At 53.2% G+C, this 23,754-nt stretch overlaps 2 protein-coding genes across 2 annotated transcripts; both read left to right on the top strand.

The window, feature by feature from the left end:
- Window positions 1-1,640: 1,640 nt before the first annotated feature.
- LOC127034033 (C-factor-like) lies at window positions 1,641-8,463 on the top strand. The gene is made up of 6 exons (XM_050922453.1): window positions 1,641-1,985; window positions 2,453-2,504; window positions 4,887-5,074; window positions 6,950-7,108; window positions 7,606-7,725; window positions 8,246-8,463. The coding sequence occupies exons 1-6, from the start codon at window positions 1,839-1,841 to the stop codon at window positions 8,357-8,359; spliced, it is 780 nt and encodes a 259-aa protein (XP_050778410.1). The 5' UTR covers window positions 1,641-1,838; the 3' UTR covers window positions 8,360-8,463.
- An 8,199-nt stretch (window positions 8,464-16,662) lies between these two features.
- On the top strand, window positions 16,663-23,467 carry LOC127034032 (C-factor-like). Its single transcript, XM_050922452.1, has 6 exons — window positions 16,663-16,998; window positions 17,466-17,517; window positions 19,907-20,094; window positions 21,915-22,073; window positions 22,613-22,732; window positions 23,253-23,467. Exons 1-6 carry the CDS (start codon window positions 16,852-16,854, stop codon window positions 23,364-23,366), a joined length of 780 nt encoding a protein of 259 aa, XP_050778409.1. The 5' UTR covers window positions 16,663-16,851; the 3' UTR covers window positions 23,367-23,467.
- Window positions 23,468-23,754: the final 287 nt, after the last annotated feature.

Here is a 23,754-nt window from a genome sequence, read left to right as displayed (position 1 = left end):
CCCTTTAGGTTGACGGAATGGGGTTGGTTGTGTGGTTGTCATTTTTAATTGACCTAACGGAGCTAAATTCGACCTGAGCCCGTAGCGTAAATCAGGGCTAAGTGTGCCTTTAGGCAGAATCCATTGTGACTGGAATGGTGCTAAACATGGAGTTATAGCTGGTGTAAGGAAGCTATTGCCTAAGGATCTTTTGATTGGGGATGATATTGAAGCTTTGTTCAGTCAGGCTGATGTCATAAATCAGTCACAGAAAAAAAATAACCCTAAACCTGTGTCTACAGGGGCAAGAACTTGCCTCTGGAGCATTTCACCAAATGTTTGTCACAGGAAGATGACTGTTTATCTGTGCAAAGAAACAGTGCATATGCGGGAGAAATTGCTGAGTGTCTGATATCTCAGAAGTGAATCTGGCATTAGATAAGTCTCAGGGAAATGTTTCTCTAGAGCAAATTAAAGTTGTTGATCAGGTTAAAGCCCTGACTGAGGGAGGAAGGGGACAGTCTTGGTGAGTGTTGGATTGTTGGCTAGTAAAGCTTGGGAAAATATGCTTAACCAATGGAAAAGTGATGTGCTTAAAAAAGATCAGTATAATGTGGAGAATAGCAGTTTATTTGTTGGGAGTGGCAACTTGCCTGTTATATTACTTATACCAGAGGTGGTTAACTACAGTCCGCAGGCCGCAGCTGCCCCGCAGAACCCTCCTGCCTGGCCTCAGAGCTCCTGGCCCAGGAGGCTGCCCCAGCCCCTCCCCACTGTGCCCCTTCCCCCATGGCCTCAGCTCACTGCACCAGCGCCGCAATGCTCTGGGTGGTGGGACTGCGAGCTCTTGCCATTTAGAGCAGCTGCCGAGCAACAGCTTGACCCGGTTCTCTGTGCAGAATGGTAGCATGGCTGGCTCCAGCCGGGTGGCGCAGCAAAAGAGCCGCAGCCTGACCTGGTGCTCTGTGCAGCACCGTGACATCGCTGGCTCCAGCCGGGCGGCACAACTGCAGAGTCCTTAGATACAAGGAACCTTAGATACAAGGTTCTTAGATACAAGGAGTCCTTAGATACAAAGAACCACTTCCAGTGGTTTCCAGTGTTTACTGGCTAATCACCAATTTCAATTCTTTTGTGTTGGGGTGCTCACAGGTTAAAGCCTAAAATCAGAAGCCCGGTACCATGCGCATGAGTGTAGTTAAAGTTTCATAATGTTGATGCACTAACTGTGGACAACGTAAAATTGAGACCCTAACCTATGTGGAGTGTGCTGCATAGCCTAGGCTTTTCCCCCAGTCTTCATAGGACAATAAAATGTAGGGGTCTTGCCCTGCAGTACCTTATAACAGATCATTTCTCTGTAAAACTACGTCCCACAGCCCCTGAAAGCCATTAGTAGGTGCCATGCGGCTCAACCAAGTCAGGGGAGTGGAGAATGAGTTTCACCATGTTGAATATTAACCTGCCAAAGCTCTTATTACTTCTGTGAGAGATTGCAAACCCTGCCCAGTGTAAAAGTCACCCCGTGAAAATGCACAAATCCATCCGAACCCTAAAGCTTCCGATCAGCCTCTCTCCCACCCCCGCCATCTCCTTTTCTGCACTTCACAGCTCCTCCCTTCTGGGGAGCTCCTCCAATCCATGGTGACTCACACACCTCTGCAGGGGAAGCCTCTGCTCAGCTTCCAGCGATTTTACTCTGCGCGGGGCAGGTTCCAGGCCTTGGTGTGGAATCAGGGAGCTGGCACCCAGGAGTCAGACGCTGTGTAACCCCAGGGGCGGGGGACGTGGGGGCCAGAACTAGCCCAGCTCTCGCTGAGCACAGGCCCTGCCAGCTGGGGCACAGGCAGGCGAGGACCATGGCTGGCTTTAAAGTCCGCAGCGTTCTGGTAACTGGGGCCAATCGGGGAATAGGCCTGGAGCTCGTCAAGCAGTTTCTGGAGAAATCAAACCCACCCGAGTGGATCTTTGCGACCTGCCAGGACCCGGAGGGAGAGCGAGCGCAGGTGAGAACAGGGCGAGGTGAGAGGGAGTTAGCTGTAGCTGGGTTGGGGGAATCTAAGTGAGGGGCCTCCAGTACTGGGAGCCAAAAGCAACAGGCCCGAGCAGGAGGGGATTTCAGCCCCTGCTCCAGGCTGATGCTCTCTGGCGCATAAGGCTGGGGACGAGTTCTGCATGGGACACATGCAAAGCTAGCACAGCGCATTGAGGGAGCAGGTGGGGAGCACAGGTGCCTGTCTCCTAAAGGGAACAGGGAAACATATCCCTGGTTTGACTGCACTGAGCTAGATGATGCCGGTTTAGACACCCTGCTGCAGACCCCGAAAGCCAGGGCTGGACCCTGCGCATGGGAGCTTTGCAGGCAGATATTGACTTGGTTCGGGGTAGCAGCAGGGAGCTGTACTCTGCCCGGCCTAACCATCCCTGCAGGCTGGAGGCTCCGTCAATAATTGTTGACTTTATTCTCTTCCAGCAATTGAAGAACTTGGTGTCCAGGCATCCAAACCTGGCGATCGTTGCGCTAGGTGGGTGCCCTGCCCTGGGCCCGGAGCTGAGGTTCCCTTGCTCTGGGTCTCTTTGTTCCCTGTTCCCCGTCCCCCTGTCTCCGTGTTCCTGTTCCTTGCCTGGTTGGGATCCACTGTTAGAGTTAATCCTGCCTAGGTGTTAGTGAAGGGGAGGGTGCCTAGCAGTCACCCTTCTCAGCAGAGCAACTCCCAGGTCTCCTACGTCCCACTCAGGCTCTCTGGGCTTGGTCAGGAGGAGGCCCAGGATGTTCCTGGTATTTGCAGATTGTCCTGCGTGCCAGACTGGCAGGGAAGGGATGATTTTGATTGAGACAGGGGCTGCCTATGCCATGTATGAGCCTGGCTGTTTGGGTCTGAACAGGCCTCGCTCTCTTGGAGACAAATTTGCTTTCATAAACTCATAGAATCAAAGAATATCAGGGTTGGAAGAGGCCTCAGGAGGTCATCTAGTCCAACCCTTTGCTCAAAGCAGTCCAGTTCCTAACAAAATCATCCCAGCCAGGGCTTTCTCAAGCTGGGTCTTAAAAACCTCTAAGGAAGAAGATCCGACCACCTCCCTAGGTAACCCATTCCAGTGCTTCACCCCCCTCCTAGCGAAATAGTGTTGCCTAGTATCCAACCTAAACCTCCCTCACTGCAACTTGAGACCATTGCTCCTTGTTCTGTCATCTGCTACCACTGAGAACAGTCTAGATCCATCCTCTTTGGAACCCTCCTTCAGGTAGTTGAAGCTTTGGAACCAAGGAATCAGTTTCATGAACAGGGAACCAATCCCAGCCTAGGGATCCTGCTAGGGCCAGATTAACAAACTAGGGCAATGGCCAGGGACCAAATTCATGGGGGAGCACCCCTAGCTCAAGCAGTAGCCATAAAGTGACTGGTCTGGTCATGCCTTTGATCTGCTGGGACCAGCTGCTTATCCTGTTGATGTTTGGAGTGCTGCTCACATGACTGAGGATAGGGGGAGCAGGGCCAAATCTGAGTGAGTGGCACAGTGACTTCACACATAGGGTCACACCAGTGCTCACGGTGAAAATCATAGATTATTAGTGTTGGAAGGGACCTCAGGAGATCATCTAATCCAACCTGCTGCTCAAAGCAGGACCGATCCCCAAATAGCTCTCTCAAGGCTTGAGCTCACAATCGTGGGTTTAGTAGGCCAATACTCAAACCACTGAGCTATCCCTCCCTTCCTTCAGTAATAAACCCACTGAAGTAGGGTTAACAACCCTTCAGGACTGTCCTGGATTCTCCAGGAATTAAAAATTTATGTTTAATTAATGATTGTCATGTGATGAAACCTCCAGGAATACCTCACACCAAACTTGGCAACCCTCCCTTGAAGGGGCCCAGCCTATCACCCCTCATGTGACCCCCTCTGCCCAGCCCCCCAGTGACACCCACTCTCAGACCCCTCGCCTAATCCGCACCACTCAACGACCCTCCTCCCCCTGGAACCCACCCTGTCAGCCCTCATGTGATCCCTGCCCCTCACATGATGCCGGGGTCCTGCCCCTCACTGACGGCCCTGTGGGGGCCCAGCCTGTCACCCCCCATGTGACCCCCTGCCTGCAGTGACACCCCCACGGGGACCCAGCCAATCGCCCCCTGGCTCATCCCCCCTTTCCCGCAGCCCACATGCCGCTGAGACCCGCCCGTCCGCTCCGTCCCGAGCCCCTCCTGGCTTGTCCGATGTTTTCGGTGATGTGTCAAAATGATTATCAAGCTCTTTTGTTGAACCAGCTTTTTCAGTAACCCGAAAATCATGCTGATGGTTCTGATTAAAAAAATGCTGCAAACGCTTTTTAATAGGAAAAATCGGCATGTTTCAAATGCTGCCACACAACTATGCCATCAGGGCGCTCTCCCCTGAAGGGTGTTCTCATGGGATGATGAAAGCTGGGTGAGGGTGAGGCTGCCAGAGCTCTGATGGCAGATTTCCAACCCTGCTCACCCCTGGGAAGATCCTGTTGGTGCAACACGCCCTCCCCCCGCCCCATTACCACTCTCACTGCCTCACTGCTTTGCACTCGCCCAGCTGACTCCTGGTCCTCCCGATTTCACTCTCTGGCTTTGATGCTATCCATCCTGCCCTTGCCATGGTACGACCCAGTTCTGGCTAGCTGTGTTTATGAGCTCCCAAGTCGTTAGCATGGCTCTGTAGAGTAGCCGGGGCTTCGGGTCTCCGGGAGAGGGGTTAGCGACAGGGTGGAGGAACCACACCTCTGAACTAGGGTGACCAGATGTCCCGATTTTATAGGGACAGTCCCAATTTATGGGTCTTTTTCTTATATGGTCTCCTATTATCCCCTGCCCCCTGTCCTGATTTTTACATTTGCTGTCTGCTCACCCTACTCTGAACCCCCTGCTCTGTCTCTATAGAAGCTACTGACCCAGCCAGCATCAAGGCGGCAGCTACCAGAGTTGAGGAGCATCTGAAAAGCTCGGGGCTGAATCTGTTGATAAACAATGCTGGGATAGTGAGGCCGAGCACACTAGAGTCTGAGACACCGGAGGACATGTCCCTGGTGTACGCAACCAACGTGACAGGGCTCCTGCTGGTGAGCCAGGTAAGGGCCCCGACAAAGGGCAGGTCGTTGGCTGCAGTGGGGTTTGACTTTGCATAAGCCAGAACTTCTCCCTTCCTCCAGGGCTCTGGTTCCTGGATCAATAAGCCAACCTGGTGTGTGTGTGTGTGTGTTTGGGGGCTGGGGTGTGGCGTTAATCACAGTGTAAGTGTCAGGTGCATTATGAGACTGTAATCACCCGAGAAATGGACTCAGAGGCCCTAACGCTGCCCCGGTGGGGTCTGAGCCAAGAGTTCAGCTCCTGCAGGAGAGGCCATCTCCTGAGAGTGGGGATGGGCAAACCTTTTTGGCCCGAGGGCCACATCGGGGTTGCAAAACTTTATGGAGGGCCGGTTAGGGAAAGCTGTGCCGTTACTGGACTGGCCTGCTCTATCTCTGTGCACAAGGGCTGGGTTTTTCAAAGGTGGTTAAGGGAGTTGGGCACACAAATCACGTTGACAGTGAATGAGAGTTGGGCACCTAAATCCCAACCTTATGCTGTGATAAGTTGTCGCTGAAGTGTGTGTTTGCATCTAGGTACGAGGTACTTTCCTCTCCCCCAGCAGCCCAGCCTTCTGCAGGACAGGTATTGGACAAGGCAGTTACTGATGAGGCTGTCTTAGCTCTGATCATAGGTGCTCTGTTTTATACTGAATACGCCCACAAGTTTTTGCTGCTCCTCTTATACTGGGTGTAGGATTTGAAGAAGCCAATTGTATTGACCTAACCGGGCTCTTAATACCTCCGCGCTAAAAATCCCATTGACTCGGATGGAAGACGAGTTAGCAGGGGTGGCTCCAGGCACCAGCACGCCAAGCGCACGCCTGGGGTGGGAAGCCACGGAGGCGCTCTGCTTTTCGGCGACATGCCTGTAGAGGGTCCGCTGGTCCCACGGCTTCGGCGGACCTCCCGCAGGCGTGCCGCCAAATCCACGGGACCCAGAACCTCTCTGCTGTGCTTAGGGTGGCAAAATACCTAGAGTTGCCCCGCGAGTTAGGCCAAAGCTGCTGGTATTTGACTATCCCACCCGATTTCTGCAGTGTGCTGTAAGTACAGCTCAGCGTATTAGAGAGGAAATACTTCCATGTCAGTGAGTCGAGGCCTCTGTCTAGCACAGATCTAGAGCAGGGGCTCTCAAAAGTTTGTACTGGTGACCCCTTCACACAGCAAGTCTCTGGGTGTGACCCCCGCTTGTACATTAAAAACACTTTTTATATATTTAACACCATTATAAATGCTGGATGTAAAGTGGGGTTTCGAGGGGAGGCCCACGAAACCCCATGTAGTAACCTCATGACCCCTTTGAGGGTCCTGACCCCGAATTTGAGAACCCCAGATCTAGAGAGTGTGTACAATCCCACAAGATACTCTGTGCAGGGCTCTAAGGTGGGGAAACAGCATATAATCAGCTGTATCTACACTAGAAACATGACAGCAGTGCCAAAAGAGTTCTTCTGTTGCTGTAATAAATCTAGTGCTCCGACAGGTGGTAGCTAGGGCAACGGCAGAATTTTTCAATTGACCTCAGGCTATTTCAATTGGGGCTTAGGATGTCTCTCAGGGGTGCAGCCCTTTTCACCCACTTTCTATTGTAAACACTGGCCTGGTACTGGGCTCTCCCGTTCACTGCCAGCGAGGGCAGAATGGAATTACCCAACTCCTAGAAATCAGCCTTTAAAACAGGACTGAGGCTGAACAAGTTGGAGGGCAGGGGGATAGCATGGGCTAGGAGCAGTAGGCCCAGGGGGCCAGCCTGTGACACCTCTGGGCAACAGCTGGACCCACTTCAATACAAATCAGAGTCCGCTGGTGAAGAGAGGAATGTGGGTCCTTTCTCCTTAGCTGACCCAGGGGTGCTCTTTTCTCCCCATTGCCCAGGCGTTCCTGCCCTTGCTGAAGAAGGCTGCCCAGGGGACCCCCAAACCAGGGCTGAGCTGCAGCAAGGCGGCCATTGTCAACATATCCAGTGAGTGCGGCTCCATCGCGAATCTCATTGCCTGGGAGTTGGTGGAAGTTGTCTCTTATCGGTGCAGCAAGGTAGGGGGTGTGCCCCGTGGAGCATCAATTCACGCTCGGTCTGTGTTCAGCTACAGCAAAGGAGAAAGAAAAATCTTTCTTGCCTAGGGTGACCAGATGTCCCGATTTTATAGGGACAGTCCCGATTTTTGGGTCTTTTTCACATTTGCTGTCTGGTCACCCTATTCTTGCCCCGTGGTTTATCCCCCAGATTTGACCTGCCAGGCCAGCATTCAGGCCAGTCTCACTCTGCTGTCTCCTGTGGGAAGCACGGCCTCCGGGTCACATGATGCTTGGTCACCTGACCCCAGAGCCAAAGCCTTGGAACAGGACTCTGGGTCCTGCACATGGGCCCATTGCAGTGAGAGGTGGCGACTCAGTAACATGCTGATCATCCCCAGTTGAGAATCACACACTGCAGCTTGCATCAGCTGTCCCCCTTGCTCACCTTTCTCCTGGTGGTAGGTCCCTGCTCTCCTCACATGCTGCTGTCTCTGCTCATGGTGTCTCGCCCACAGGCTGCTCTGAACATGCTCACCAAGTGCCAATCCTTGGGGTATGAAGGAGACGGGATCCTGAGCATCGCTGTCCATCCTGGCTGGGTGCAGACTGACATGGGGAGCACAGGCTCCCACCAGGTAGGTGCTGAGTGGGAGAGGCCAGTCGTAGCCACATGTCAAGGGCAGAAGTTCATCGTTGCGGGAATGGTTACACTGGAGCCTGTTCCCTTATCACCCCCGCCCCAAATTGATGACACCTCTCAGGGGCTCCCATCCCAGCAAGGCGGTCGTCAGGACCCAGCTCCCTGGGGATTCAGTGCTGCGTCCTGGGCATTGCTTCCCAGGGCTGCCGGTCCCATGGTTCCGTCAGCGCTCAGCATTGCATAAGAAACCCTGCAGAGCTGCTGCCTTGGGGAGCTGGAGAGGGCAGGAGCTGGTCGTCTGTATCCATTGGGGCTTAGGTTGTCTCTCAGGGGTGCAGCCCTTTTCACCCATTTTCTATTGTAAACACTGGCCTGGGACCTGCCTCCCCCATTCACTGCCAGCGAAGGCAGAATGGGATTACTGAGATCCTTTCCCAGATCCTGGCCCGGCCCCTGGTGTCCTGGGCCAGCCCCAGGGCAGGCTTCTCCCCCTCACTCTCCTTTGCCCCCTGCAGGCTCCACTGACGGTGGACGTGAGTGTCCAAGGGATCCTTAACGTGCTTCCAACACTCTCCAAGAAGGACAACGGGGCCTTTGTGAACTGGGAAGGGAAAGTTCTTCCCTGGTGAGACGCCCCCTGGTCACGCGACAGGAGCCCTGGGTCAGGTCATTCCAGTGACTGCGCCGTCAGCCGTTCCTGTGTCCTCAATAAACCCACTGTTCTAATGCAACAGCCCTGCCGTTGATTGGATTTGTACCATTTAGCCAGCCTGAAAGCTGGGCAAGTGCTAACCCCCCTATGCCCAGCAGAGTGGAAAGGCTGGACTCCCAACACCGGGGCTATGCCAGTGCCAGGGCCGTGGCGAGTGAGATCAGGGCAGCTCAGCACCCAGAGGGCAGCAGAGCCAGGTGGTCAGGAAACTGGTTTCAAACTTCCTGCTGAAAGAGTCTGCGAGACAAAGTGGGCTGCAGGAAGCCAGTGAATGGCAGGTGAGGGCCTAGAAACGCCTCTAGAGAGCAAACTGAGATGGCAGCTGCTGCAGGGGAACCGGGGCAGCCCTAAGCATATGGAGACCAGAGCCCGGGCTCAGAACTGCAGCAGAGCCAGGGAGATGGAGTGAGAGTGGGAGCTACGGGCAAGGCTGCTCTGGCTCCCTGGAGACCTGCTCACGAAGGAGGGGCTGGCAAGGCTGGGGAGAACCATTCTGTGTCCAGTGCAGCTCGGCTCCTGACCGGCAGTCTGTGGGGTTAGAGCCGCTCTCTGCCTGGTTACAGTTGGCTGCCAAGGACATCGGGCCAATAATCGAGCACCTCTCCCCTGTAACGTCTCTGCCTAGTGCCCCGCCCCTGACACCAGGTGGGGTGTCCATGCCAGGCAGCTCCTCGACCTCCCCACCTTGGTGCAGCCCCTCTGGCTTCTGGGCTGAGAACTAGACACTGACATTGTTCTCCAAAGAACATGACAAATTCTCCTCTGCTCTCTCTCAGCCACACACACAAAGGACACAGGGCCGGGCTGGACCAGGCCAGCTTCCTGCACCACATGCAGCTTCCTCCACCTTATTAGTGAGGTGGGGGTGAAGCTCCAGTAGCCGTTAGCCAATCTCCAAAGACAAGGTGCTGCACGTGCCAGGGGCCTGACTTGGAACAATACAAAGCTGCCAGCACAGCCGTGGTCGTACGGAACGGTACAGCCCTTGACAGCAGCCACGCTGGAGCCACGTATGGAGCTATGCATTTACCCATGTACGCACACGGGAGGGAGGAAGTGCCATGGGCCGGGCCAGGGCTGACAGGAGAGAGCTGCAGGGCGAGATGGCTCATGCTGGCAGGGCTCTCTGCACAGGAGGTTCAAATGAGCTGCTCTGCAGGACCTGTTTTACTCTGATTCTGGGGCCAGCTGAGAGCGTAGGGATGCCAGTGCCCAAGCGAACGAGTCACTGGCTCCCAGCAGCTGATGAGGAGAATGTTCTGCTGCTTAGTTTGGGCTGATAGGAAACTGGGACCTTCCCCTCCTGCTGGGCGCTCTGGCAAGTGGGGTCCGAGCGAGGGGCTCATGTCTCTAGCCAGGGCCGGTTGCTCCAGTTTGCCTGTGCAGTTGAGTTTAGCTCTCAGGTGCGGCGGGGACCTGTACCTGTCAGTGGGTTGGGTTAGCCTCCCAGGCCAGCAGGCTGGGGAGGGTGTGCCAGAGCCTCCTCCTGTGAGGCAGAGGGAGTTGGAGCTGCCTGTATTCAGAGGATTTCTCCAGCACCTTGGGCCGAGGTATTCCTGAACCCCACACTAGGAACTGAGTTTTCTAATCGGTCCTCCCAGCCTAGCCTCTGGGGTGGACAGCGCTATGTGGGCGGGAGGGTGTCTCCACGCACACAGCTCAGGCCGCTCGCGGAGGTGTTGTAACCACGCTGATGGGAGTCGCTCTACCCGCGGTGCAGCAATGTCCTCGCTGAATGCCACAGCGGCTTGGTTTCAAGTGCAGACCTGCCACGCGTACCCCTCTGGGCAGCTCTGCAGGGGCTGGCTTTGGACTATCAGCCATGGAGTTACTGGGGTGGGGCTACCTGCCATTTGTGGCTGGGGGATTGTCAGCTTGGAGTTCAGGGAGCGCCCCTCTCTGCCATACTGCACACAGGTGTGAACAGAACATGGCTATTGAGGGTCACACTCATTCCAGACCAGCAATCTGAGTCGATCGCACTCCCTTGGTACTGACGGAAGCAACAGAAGCAGAGCTGAAATCGGCTAAGTGCCACCCACTGCCACGAAGATGCTCCCGCCTGTGTGATAAATAAGGCGGGGGGCAGGAGGAGCTCCCTTTGATGGACGCCCAGCCAGCCAGTTAGCTGTAAAATCCCTCTTGGTGGATGTTCTCTACTTGCTTTACCTGTGAAGGGTTAAAAAGACCCCCAGGTAAGAAAAAAAAGTGGGTACCTGACCAAAAGAGCCGATGGGACGGTAGAGCTTTTTAAAATTGGGAAAGAAACTTTTCCTTTGTCTGTTGTTCTCTCTGGGCTGCAGGGACACGGAGCAGCAATGCTATAAGCAGGAATCCTGCATAAGGTTTGAACCTGGTATGAAAAATTATCTTCCATACCTGGAAGGAATCACTGGGACAGGGAATGTTTAGATAAACGCAATCAGGTTTATTTCTGTATTTTTGTCTCGTGGATCTCCTCTGTGCTAATCCCAGATGCTTTTGTTTGCTTGTAACCTTTAAGCTGAACCCCAAGAAAGCTATTCTAGGTGCTTAATTTTTGGAATTGCTCTTTTAAAATCTAGCAAAAGCCTAAGTTCCAGATGTATTTTCTTTCTTTTTTATTTTTAATAAAATTTACCTTTTGAAAGAACAGGATTTGGATTGTTGTGTTCTAAGAGGTTTGTGCTGTTTGATTAGTTGGTGACAACAGCTAATTTCCTTTGTTTTCTTCTCAGCTCTTCCCTGGAGTGGGGGTGAAAGGGTTGAGCTAGAATCTAAGGCAAAAGTGGACAGACTTAAGCTCGAGCTGAAAAGAATAAAGGAACAACAGGACCTGTATCATCCTGAAAAGCCAGCTCCTCTGAACGACAAAGATGGGGCTAGAATCTGTCCAGTTTGGAACAGTGTAGGTATGTTGTTTGACTCTAAAAGCAGTTGTCTGTGTGTAACCAAATATACCTCATCACTACCACCTTTTATGTAAATGTTTTACTGTGAGCTCGGGTGACGGTCACCCCATAACTTGTGCAGAGAATGTAAAAATCAATGGGAAAAGCTGTTTAGGGCAATTTACAGCTGCTAACATCACTCCTGTTAAAGCGGATCTTATCAAAGAGGAGGATTGTTCACCAGATAAGAGTGAATACTGTAATCCTCTATGAGTTTACTGTAACAGTATTCTACACTATGAAATTAGGTTGATTTTATAGAAGTTGATTTTTAGAAATTGATTTTATACAGTCGATTGTATACGTCCACACTAAGCGCATTAAGTTGGTGTAGTGCATCCTCACTACCGCGGCTAGTGTCAACTTACAGAGCGGTGCACTGTGGGTAGCTGTCCCACAGTTCCTGCAATCTCTGTTGCCCTTTGAAATTCTGAGTTAAACCCCCAATGTCTGATGGGGCAAAAAGTGTCGCGAGTGGTTTCGGGTACATGTCGTCAGTCACTCCTCGCTCTGTGAAAGCAATGGCAGACAATCGTTTCACGCCTTTTTTCCTGGGTTACCCATGCAGACGCTGTTGCACGGCAAGCTTGGAGCCCGCTCAGCTCACCGTCACTGCTGCTGTTGCAGACTGGAGGCTTCTGCCTGAGGTTGCTCTTCCAGACGGCAGCACTGCGTGGTCGCACCTACCCTAGCCTATCGTTGCTCCCATGGCTCATGAAGCCTGGACAGAAGTAAGGAGCAGTTCAACTATAGGCTGAGCAAGTGCAGCATAGTGGTAGAAAGTGCCTTTGGATGTTTAAAAGCTCGATGGCGGTGTTGGTCAGTCCTCAGCGCAACCAACATTCCCATTGTTATTGCTGTATGCTGTGTGCTCCATAATATCTGTGAGAGTAAGGGAGAGACGTTTATGGCAGGGTGGGAGGTTGAGGCAAAGTACCTAGCATCTGATTTTGAGCTGCCAGACACCAGGGAGATTAGAAGAACACAGCAAGGTGTGCTGTGCATCAGAGAGGCTTTGAAAAGCAGTTTCATGACTGGCCAGGCTTCAGTGTGACAGTTATGTGTGTTTCTCCTTGATGCAAACCTGCCCCCTTTGTTGATTTTAATTCCTTGTAAGCCAACCACCCTCCTCCCTTTGAAATAAAGTAACTATTGTTTTGAACCCATGCATTCTTTCTTTATTAATTAAAAAAAATGAGATAACGGACAAGGTAGCCAGGGTGGGGTGCGGGAGGAGGGAAGGACAAGGCCACATTGTTTATTGTAGCCACACTAAAAATCAAGCTGTTTGAATGACAGTCTTCTGAGAGTGGAGTGATTGGTGCCCGGAACCTCCCCCCGGGGTTCTTGGGCGTCTGGGCAAGGCGGCTATGGAACATGGGGAGGAGGGTAGGCGGTTATGCAGTGGATGCAGCAGCAATCTGTGCTCTTGTTGGCTTTCCTGCAGCTCGAACAGACGATTCATCATGTCCATTTGCTCCCCCATTAGCCTCAGCATCGCGTCCTGCCTCCGCTCTTCACTCTCATTTAATTCTTTCCTGGCCTCTGCCACTCAATTCCACCCTGCATTAAGCTGTGCCCTATCAGTGCAGGAGGACTGCATGAGCTTGGAAAACATGTCATTGTGACAGGGCCGCCCAGAGGATTCAGGAGGCCTGGGGTCTTTAGAGGCGGGGGCCCCCACTTTGGCGGTAATTCAACAGCAAGGGGTCCTTCCACTCCGGGACCAGTTGCCGAAGTGCCCTGAAGACCTGCAGCGGGGACCCCTGCTGCCATATTACCGCTGACGACCTGGGACTTCAGCAGCGGGTCCCGCTTTGGCGGTAATTTGGTGTCGGGGAGTCCTTCCACCCTGGGGCAGAAGGACCCTCCCACTGCCAAAGACTCGGAGCGGAAGAAGCTCTGGGGGCCCGGCCCCACGAGAATTTTCCGGGGCCCCCAGAGTGAGTGAAGGACCCCGCTCCAGCGATCCCACAAAACTCTCATGGGGGTACCTGCGGAGCCCAAGGCCTGGGGAAAATTGCCCTTCTTGCCCCCACCCGGGTGGCCCTGCATTGCGAGTGCATTTTTTTTGCCTTCTAATCTGTGATAACCTCAGTGATGGAGATGATAGGGGGAGCGTAGAAACATTCTACACTCTACGATTCTGGGGGGACTGCATGGTCACCTCTGCAACTACATGCTGCTGAGCTCACCACACTGACCAAACGGGAAATGAAATTCAAAAGTTCCTGGGGCTTTTCCTGTGTACCTGACTAGTGCATCAGAGTTCAAAGTGCTGTCCAGAGCGGTCACAATGGAGCACTCTGGGATAGCTCCCGGAGGCCAATACCATTGATTTGCATCTGCACTACCCCAAATTCAACCCAGCAAGGTCGATTTTAGTGCTACTCCCCTTGTCGGGGAGAAGCACAGAAGTCGATTTTAACAGCCCTTTACGTCGACGGAATGGGGTTGGTTTTGTGATTGTCATTTTTAAATCGACCTAACGGGGCTAAATTCGACCTAAGCCCGTAGCGTAAACCAGGGCTAAGTGTGCCTTTAGCCAGAATCCATCGTGACTGGAATGGTGCTAAACATGGAGTTATAGCTGATGTAAGGAAGCTATTCCCTAAGGATCTTTTGATTGGGGATGATATTGAAGCTTTGTTCAGTCAGGCTGATGTCATAAATCAGTCACAGAAAAAAAATCACCCGAAACCTGTGTCTGTAGGGGTAAGGACTTGCCTCTGGAGTGTTTCACCGGAAGTTTGTCAGAGGAACATGGTTGTTTATGTGTGCAAAGAAACAGTGCATATGCGGGAGAAATTGCTGAGTGTCTGATATCTCAGAAGTGAATCTGGCATTAGATAAGTCTCAGGGGAATGTTTCTCTAGAGCAAATTAAAGTTGGTGATCAGGTTAAAGCCCTGACTGAGGAAGGAAGGGGACAGTCTTGGTGAGTGTTGGATTGTTGGCTAATAAAGCTTGGGAAAATATGCTTAACCAATGGAAAAGTGATGTGCTTAAAAAAGCTCAGTATAATGTGGAGAATAGCAGTTTATCTGTTGGGAGTGGCAACTTGCCTGTTATATTACTTATACCAGAGGTGGCAAACTACAGTCCGCAGGCCACAGCTTGCCCGCGGGACCCTCCTGTCTGGCCTCTGAGCTCCTGGCCCAGGAGGCTGCCCCCAGCCCCTCCCCCACTGTGCCCCCTCCTCCACAGCCTCAGCTCATTGCACTGGCGGCGCAATGCTCTGGCGGCAGGACTGCGAGCTCTTGCCAGGCAGCACAGCTGCAGAGCCGCGGCCTGAGCCAATGCTCTGTGTGAAGTGGTAGCATGACTGGCTCCAGCTGGGTGGCACAGCTGCAGAGGCCTTAGATATAAGATTCTTAGATACAAGTTTAACCCTTCTGCTCCTCTGAGTTGGCAGCAACAAGGGCCGGGTTCAGTATCCAGGGGTTCCGTTTTAATAACACCATGCATAACCGGCTCGAGCCCCCACCCAGTTACCTGGGACAATTACATACCACACCTCCCTGGGCACCTCTAGGAGGCAATACTTTCCCTCTCAGAAGAGCGGAGTCTGAGTGTAGCAAAATCCTTTTAATGGAGGAAGGAAACAATGTGGCATCCCATTGGAGAAACACCACAAACAGGTTTATAACACAAACCATAAACAAAACCCACCTCCAAGTACATTTGGCAATGTCCTTTCCCCTTTAGGGTCTTAAGTCAAATTACCCCAAAGTCCAACAACCCAAAAGTCTCTGGTCAGTGCCACCCCAGAATTCAAGAGTTTATCTGCCGAGTTTTACCTCCCCAGCCTGGGTGGAAATGGGGGAGGAGTCCACACAGGGTGTTAAGGGGCACCTCACGTGGGCCAGGGCCAACTGCTCCACCTCTCCCTGAAGTTCTGCTGCAGCCTTCACCATGACCTGCTCCACCACACCAGCTGTGCCGCTCCTCCAGCTGTCTGTGCAAACCACTTCACTCTGCTCACTGCTCCATGGCTGCTCCAACACACTGCAAACCACTCTGCTCTGCCAGCCACTTAACAATAGGTCTTCAGGCTCCCCCACAGGTTAACACAGTACTCAGTGATTTCAGCTCTTAGTAGGGCAGCCCTGGTGTTGGTGCACTATTGGTTCAACATGAATTCAACTCAACAGTCTTTAGATGGACTCCTAATGGAATCAAAATTAGCTCTACTCTTTAACAGTGGAGAGAAGAGAAGATCCAGTGGGTGTTCCAGGCTCTCAACATCACAAACACACACCATTCCCCAACCTCTTTCTTTTCAGGGGGTTTTGGAACCCATGTCCCATGTTTAGCAAGTACCACCCAACTGAGGTTGAGTCATCTCTGTCGCAAAGCAGTCCCACAGCTCCTCATTCACACAATCAGGGTGACAAACTTTTTTTTCCTCCTGCCCCAATAACAAAGAAATTGGGGATCCCAGAGCTGTTAAAATAACCATCCCAGTCTGCTGTGGGCTTATGCTAAGTGGGGGGTGGATGCCAATGCAAATCTTTCCCCACTCTTTGAAATTCTTGGAATTCTTTCCACATTCCCTACAATTCACCACTAGATGTCAGGGTAGCGCTCATCCTGACTCTGCTTACACAAGGAGCCCTTAGATACAAGGAACCGCTTCCAGGCCTTAGAGTCCTTAGATACAAGGAACCGCTTCCAGTCCTTAGAGACCGTAGATACAAGGAACCACTTCCAGTGTTTTCCAGTGTTTACTGGCTAATCACCAATTTCAATTCTTTTGTGTTGGGGTGCTCACAGGTTAAAGCCTAAAATCAGAAGCCCGGTACCATGCGCATGGGCGTAGTTCAAGTTTCATAATGTTGATGCATTAACTGTGGACAATGTAAAATTGAGACCCTAACCTATGTGGAGTGTGCTGCACAGCCTGGGCTTTCCCCTCAGTCTTCATAGGACAATAAAATGTAGGGGTCTTGCCCTACAGTGTCTTATAACAGATCATTTCTCTGTAAAACTAAGTCCCACAGCCCTTGAAAGCCCTTAGTAGGTGCCATGCGGCTCAACCAAGTCAGGGGAGTGGAGAATGAGTTTCACCAAGTTGAATATTAACTTCCCCAAACTCTTATCACTTCTGTGAGAGATTGCAAACCCTGCCTAGTGTAAAGGTCACCCCGTGAAAATGCACGAATCCGTCCCATCCCTAAAGCTTCTGATCAGCCTCCCCCCCACCCCCGCCATCTTTTCTGCACTTCACAGCTCCTCCCTTCTCAGGAGCTCCTCCAATCCATGGTGACTCACACACCCCTGCTGGGGAAGCCTCTGCTCAGCTTCCAGCGATTTTACTCTGCGCGGGGCAGGCTCCAGGTCTTGGTGTGGAATCAGGGAGCTGGCACCCAGGAATCAGACCCTGTGTAACCCCAGGTGCAGGGGACGTGGGGGCCAGAACTAGCCCAGCTCTCGCTGAGCACAGGCCCTGCCAGCTGGGGCACAGGCAGGCGAGGACCATGGCTGGCTTTAATGTCCGCAGCCTTCTGGTGACTGGGGCCAATCGGGGAATCGGCCTGGAGCTCGTCAAGCAGTTTCTGGAGAAATCAAACCCACCCGAGTGGGTCTTTGCGACCTGCCGGGACCCGGAGGGAGAGCGAGCGCAGGTGAGAACGGGGTGAGGTGAGAGGGAGTCAGATGTAGCTGGGGTGGGGGAATCTAATTGAGGGGCCTCCAGCACTTGGAGTCAAAAGCAACAGGCCCGAGGAGGAGGGGATTTCAGCCCCTGCTCCAGGCTGACGATCCCTGGCGCATAAGGTTGGGGACGAGTTCTGCACGGGACACATGCAAAGCTAGCACAGCGCATTGAGGGAGAGGGCGGGGAGCACAGGTGCCTGTCTCCTAAAGGGAACGGGGAAACGTGTCCCTGGCTTGACCACACTGAGCTAGATGATGCCGGTTTAGACACCCTGCTGCAGACCCCGAAAGCCAGGGCTGGACCCTGTGCATGGGAGCTTTGCAGGCAGATATTGACTTGGTCCGGGATAGCAGCAGGGAGCTGGACTCTGTCCGGCCTGACCATCCCTGCAGGCTGGTGGCTCCGTCAATAATCGTGGACTTTATTCTCTTCCAGCAATTGAAGAACTTGGCGTCCAGGCATCCAAACCTGGCGATCGTTACGCTAGGTAGGTGCCCTGCCCTGGGCCCAGAACTGAGGCTCACTTGCTCTGGGTCCCTTTCGTTCCTGTTCCCTGTCCCCCTGTCTCCATGTTCCTGTTCCTTGCCTGGTTGGGAGCCACTGTTAGTGTTATTCCTGCCTAGGTGTTAGTGAAGGGGAGGGTACCTAGCAGCCACCTATCTCAACAGAGCAACAACTCCCAGGTCTCCTATGTCCCACTCAGGCTCTCTGGGCTTGGTCAGGAGGAGGCCCAGGAAGTTCCTTGTATTTGCAGATTGTCCTGCGTGCCAGACTGGCAGGGAAGGGATGATTTTGATTGAGACGGGGCTGCCAGTGCCATATATGAGCCTGGCTGGTTTGGGTCTGAACAGGCCTCGCTCTATTGGAGGCAGATTTCCTTTCATAGACTCGTAGAATCAAAGAATATCAGGGTTGGAAGAGGCCTCAGGAAGACATCTAGTCCAATCCCCTGCTCAAAGCAGGACCAGTTCCTAACTATATCATCCCAGCCAGGGCTTTGTCAAGCTGGGTCTTGAAAACCTCTAAGGAAGGAGATTCCAATATCTCCCTAGGGAACCCATTCCAGTGCTTCACCCCCCTCTTAAAGAAATAGTGTTGCCTAGTATCCTACCTAAACCTCCCTCACTGCAACTTGAGACCATTGTTCCTTGTTCTATCATCGGCCACCACTGAGAACAGTCTAGATCCATCCTCTTTGGAACCCTCCTTCAGGTAGTTGAAGCTTTGGAATCAAGGAATCAGTTTCATGAACAGGGAACGAATCCCAGCCTAGGGATCCTGCTAGAGCCAGATTAACAAACTAGGCCAATAGCCAGGGCCCAAATTCATGGGGGAGCACCCCTGGCTCAGGCAGTAGCCATAAAGTGGCTGGTCTGGTCGTGCCTTTGATCTGCTGGGACCAGCTTCTTATCCTGCTGATGCTTGGAGTGCTGCTCACATGACTGAGGCGGGGGGAGCAGGGCCAAATCTGAGTGAGTGGCACAGTGACTTCACGCATAGGGTCACACCAGTGCTCAGGGTGAACATCGTAGATTATTAGTGTTGGAAGAGACCTCAGGAGATCATCTAGTCCAACCTGCTGCTCAAAGCAGGACCAACCCCCCAAATGGCTCCCTCAAGACTTGAGCTCACAACCCTGGATTCAGTAGGCCAATGCTCAAACCACTGAGCTATCCATCCCCTCCTTCAGTGATAAGCCCCCTGAAGTAGGGTTAACAACCCTTCAGGACTGTCCTGGATTCTCCAGAAATTAAAAATTTATGTTTAATTAATGATTGTTATATGATGAAACCTCCAGGAATACCTCATAGAAAGCTTGGAAAGCCTCCCTTGAAGGGGCTCAGCCTATCACCCCTCATGTGACCGCCTCTGCCCAGCCCCCCAGTGACACCCACTCTCAGATCCCTCGCCTAATCCCCACCGCTCAACGACCCTCCTCCCCCTAGAACCTACCCTGTCAGCCCTCATGTGATCCCTGCCCCTCACATGATGCCGGGGTCCCGCCCCTCACTGACGGCCCTGTGGGGGCCCAGTCTGTCACCCCCCATGTGACCCCCTGCCTGCAGTGACACCCCCACGGGGACCCAGCCTATTGCCCCCAGTCTCATCCCCCCTTTCCCGCAGCCCACATGCCGCTGAGACCAGCCCGTCCGCTGCGTCCCGAGCCCCTCCTGGCTCGTCCGATGTTTTCGGTGACGTATCAAAATGACTATCAAACTCTTTTGTTGAACCAGCTTTTTCGGTAACCCAAAAATCATGCTGATGGTTCTGATTAAAAAAAATGCTGCAAACACTTTTTAATAGGAAAAATCGGCATGTTTCAAATGCTGCCAAACAACTGTGCCATCGGGGCGCTCTCTCCTGAAGGGTGTTCCCATGGGACGATGAAAGCTGGGTGAGGGTGAGGCTGCCAGAGCTCTGATGGCAGATTTCCAACCCTGCTCACCCCTGGGAAGATCCTGTTGGTCCAACACGCCCTTCCCCCCGCCCCTTTACTACTCTCACTGCCACACTGCTTTCCACTCGCCCAGCTAACTCCTGGTCCCCCCGATTTCACTCTCTGGCTTTGATGCTATCCGTCCTGCCCTTGCCATGGCACGACCCAGTTCTGGCTAGCTGTGTTTATGAGCTCCCGAGTCGTTAGCATGGCTCTGTAGAGCAGCCTGGGCTTCGGGTCTCCAGGAGAGGGGTTAGCGACAGGGTGGAGAAACCACACCTCTGAATTAGGCTGACCAGGTGTCCTGATTTTATAGGGACAGTCCCGAATTTTGGGTCTTTTTCTTATATGGGCTCGTATTACCCCCCACCCCCTGTCCTGATTTTTCACATTTGCTTTCTGCTCACCCTACTCTGAACCTCCTGCTTTGTCTCTATAGAAGCTACTGATCCATCCAGCATCAAGGCGGCAGCAACCAGAGTTGGGGAGCATCTGAAAAGCTCGGGGCTGAATCTGTTGATAAACAATGCTGGGATAGCAAGGCTGAGCACACTAGAGTCTGAGACACCGGAGGACATGTCCCTGGTGTACGCAACCAATGTGACAGGGCCCCTGCTGGTGAGCCAGGTAAGGACCCTGACAGAGGGCAGGTCGCCGGCTGCACTGGGGTTTGACTTTGCATAGGCCAGAACTTCTCCCTTTGATCCAGGGCTCTGGTTCCTGGATCAGTGAGCCAACCTGGTGTGTGTGTGTGTGTGTGTTTGGGGGCTGGGGTGCGGCGTTCATCACAGTGTACATGTCAGGTGCATTATGAGCCAAGAGTCCAGCTCCTGCAGTAGAGGCCATCTCCTGAGAGCCGGGATGGGCAAACCTTTTTGGCCCGAGGGCCACATCGGGGTTGCGAAACTTTATGGAGGGCCGGGTGGGGAAAGCTGTGCCATTGCTGGCCTGGCCTGCTCTATCTCTGTGTACCAGGGCTGGGTTTTTCAAAGGTGGTTAAAGGAGTTGGGCACACAAAGCTAGCTGACAGTGAATGAGAGTTGGGCACCTAAATCCCAACCTTACACTGTAATAAGTTGTTGCTGAAGTGTGTGTTTGCATCTAGGTATGAGGTACTTTCCTTTCCCCCAGCAGCCCAGCCTTCTGCAGGGACAGGTATTGGACAAGGCAGTTACTGATGAGGCTGTCTTAGCTCTGATCATAGGTGCTCTGTTTTATACTGAATACGCCCACATGTTTTTGCTGCTATTCTTATACTGAGTGTAGGATTTGAAGAAGCCAATTGTATTGACCTAACCGGGCTCTTAATACCTCCGTGTTAAAAGTCCCCTTGACTCGAATGGAAGCCAAGTTAGCAGGGGTGGCTCCAGGACCCAGCACGCCAAGCGCGTGCCTGGGGTGGCAAGCCACGGAGGCGCTCTGCTCTTCGGCGGCAGGCCTGTAGAGAGTCTGCTGGTCCCGCGACTTAGGCGGACCTCCCGCAGGCGTGCTGCCAAATCCGCGGGACCCGGGACCTCCCTGCTGTGCCTGAGGCAGCAAAATACCTAGAGCTGCCCCCGTGAGTTAGGCCAAAGCTGCTGGTATTTGACTGTCCTACCCGATTTCTGCAGTGTGCTGTAAGTACAGCTCAGCGTGTTAGAGAGGAAATACTTCCATGTCAGTGAGTCGAGGCCTCTGTCTAGCACAGATCTAGAGCAGGGAATCTCAAACGTTTGTACTGGTGACCCCTTCACACTGCAAGTCTCTGGGTGTGATCCCCCCTTGTACATTAAAAACATTTTTTATATATTTAACACCATTATAAATGCTGGATGTAAAGTGGGGTTTGGGGTGGAGGCCCACAACCCCCCATGTAGTAAACTGATGACCCACTCGGGGGTCTTCACCCCCAATTTGAGAACCCCGGATCTAGAGGGTGTGTACAATCCCACAAGATACTCTGTGCAGGGCTCTAAGGTAGGGAAACAGCATATGATCGGCTGTATCTACACTAGAAACATGACAGCGGTGCCAAAAGAGTTCTTCTATTGCTGTAATAAATCCACTGCTCCGACAGGTGGTAGCTAGGGCAACTGCAGATTATTCCATTAACCTCAGGCTGTCTCCACTGGGGCTTAGGTTGTCTCTCAGGGGTGCAGCCCTTTTCACCCACTTTCTATTGTAAACACTGGCCTGGTACCGGGCTCTCCCGTTCACTGCCAGCGAGGGCAGAATGGGATTACCCAACTCCTAGAAATCAGCCTTTAAAAGAGGACTGAGCCTGAACAAGTTGGAGGGCAGGGAAAGAGCATGGCCCAAGAGCAGCAGGCCCAGGGGGCCAGCGTGTGACACCTCTGGGCAACAACTGGACCCACTTCAATTCAAATCAGAGTCCGCTGGTGAAGAGAGGAATGTGGGTCCTTTCTCCTAAGCTGACCCGGGGTTGCTCTTTTCTCCCCATTGCCCAGGCGTTCCTGCCCTTGCTGAAGAAGGCTGCCCAGGGGAGCCCCCAACCAGGGCTGAGCTGCAGCAAGGCAGCCATTGTCAACATGTCCAGTGAGGGTGGCTCCATCACAAATCCCTTTGCCTGGCAGTTTGGGCAAGTTGTCTCTTATCGGTGCAGCAAGGTAGGAGGTGAGCCCCATGGGGCACCAATTCACACTCGGTCTGTGTTCCACTACAGCAAAGGGGAAAGAAAAGTGTTTCTTGCCTAGGTGACCAGATGTCTCGATTTTATAGGGACAGTCCCGATTTCTGGATCTTTTTCTTATATAGGTTCCTATTATCCCCTAGCCCCATCCCGATTTTTCACATTTGCTGTCTGGTCACCCTATTCTTGCCCCGTGGTTTATCCCCCAGATTTGACCTGCCAGGCCAGCATTCAGGCCAATCTCACTCTGCTGCCACTTGTGGGAAGCAGGGCCTCCGGGTCACATGATGCTTGGTCACCTGACCCCAGAGTCCAAGCCTTGGAACAGGACTCTGGGTCCTGCACATGGGCCCATTGCAGTGAGAGGTGACGACTCAGTAACATGCTGATCATCCCCAGTTGAGAATCAAACACTGCAGCTTGCATCAGCTGTCCCCCTTGCTCACCTTTCTCCTGGGGGTGGGTCCCTGCTCTCCTCACATGCTGCTGTCTCTGCTCATGGTGTCTCGCCCACAGGCTGCTCTGAACATGCTCACCAAGTGCCAGTCCTTGGGGTATGAGGGAGACGGGATCCTGAGCATCGCTGTCCATCCTGGCTGGGTGCAGACTGACATGGGGAGCACAGGCTCCCACCAGGTAGGTGCTGAGTGGGAGAGGCCAGTCGTAGCCACATGTCAAGGGCAGAAGTTCATCGTAGGGGGAATGGTTACACTGGCGCCTGTTCCCTTATCACCCCCGCCCCATATTGATGACACCTCTCAGGGGTTCCCATCACAGCAAGGCAGTCGTCAGGACCCAGCTCTCTGGGGATTCAGTACTGCGTCCTAGGAGTTGCTTCCCAGGGCTGCCGGTCCCATGGTTCCTTCAGCGCTCAGCATTGCACAAGAAACCCTGCAGAGCTGCTACCTTGGGGAGCTGGAGGGGGCAGGAGCTGGTCGTCTGTCTCCACTGGGACTTAGGTTGTCTCTCAGGGGTGCAACCCTTTTCACCCATTTTCTATTGTAAACACTGGCCTGGGACCTGCCTCCCCCGTTCACTGCCAGCGAAGGCAGAATGGGATTACTGAGATCCTTTTCCAGATCCTGGCCTGGCCCCTGGTGTCCTTGGCCAGCCCCAGGGCAGGCTTCTCCCCCTCACTCTCCTTTGCCCCCTGCAGGCTCCACTGACGGTGGACGTGAGCGTCCAAGGGATCCTGAACGTGCTTCCAACACTCTCCAAGAAGGACAACGGGGCCTTCGTGAACTGGGAAGGGAAAGTTCTTCCCTGGTGATACGCCCCCTGGCCACGCGACAGGAGCCCTGGGTCAGGTCATTCCAGTGACCGCGCCGTCAGCCGTTCCTGTGCCCTCAATAAACCCACGTTCTAATGCAACATCCCTGCCATTGGTTGGATTTGTACCATTTAGCCAGCCTGAAAGCTGGGCAAGTGCTAACCCCCCTATGCCCAGGAGAGCAGAAAGGCTAGACTCCCAATGCCGGGGCTGTGCCAGTGCCAGGGCCATGGCGAGTGAGATCAGGGCAGCTCAGCACCCAGAGGGGAGCAGAGCCAGGTGGTCAGGAAGCTGGTTTCAAACTTCCTGCTGAACGAGTCTGCGAGACAAAACCGGCTGCAGGGAGCCAGCGAATGGCAGGTTAGGGCCTAGAAACACCTGCAGAGAG

Source organism: Gopherus flavomarginatus, chromosome 14 (genome assembly GCF_025201925.1).
Source record: "Gopherus flavomarginatus isolate rGopFla2 chromosome 14, rGopFla2.mat.asm, whole genome shotgun sequence".
NCBI lineage: Eukaryota > Metazoa > Chordata > Testudines > Testudinidae > Gopherus > Gopherus flavomarginatus.
This window is presented reverse-complemented; position numbering and strand designations above follow the sequence as displayed.

Bases quoted from the DNA above. Each gene is read 5' to 3' on its own strand.
- LOC127034032 (XM_050922452.1), top strand. From the start codon at position 16,852: ATGGCTGGCTTTAATGTCCGCAGCCTTCTGGTGACTGGGGCCAATCGG. The intron at 17,518-19,906 runs GTAGGTGCCCTG...TTGTCTCTATAG, and splicing joins CCTGGCGATCGTTACGCTAG to AAGCTACTGATCCATCCAGC. The intron at 20,095-21,914 runs GTAAGGACCCTG...CCCATTGCCCAG, and splicing joins GGCCCCTGCTGGTGAGCCAG to GCGTTCCTGCCCTTGCTGAA.
- LOC127034033 (XM_050922453.1), top strand. From the start codon at position 1,839: ATGGCTGGCTTTAAAGTCCGCAGCGTTCTGGTAACTGGGGCCAATCGG. The intron at 1,986-2,452 runs GTGAGAACAGGG...ATTCTCTTCCAG, and splicing joins CGGAGGGAGAGCGAGCGCAG to CAATTGAAGAACTTGGTGTC. The intron at 7,726-8,245 runs GTAGGTGCTGAG...TGCCCCCTGCAG, and splicing joins GGAGCACAGGCTCCCACCAG to GCTCCACTGACGGTGGACGT.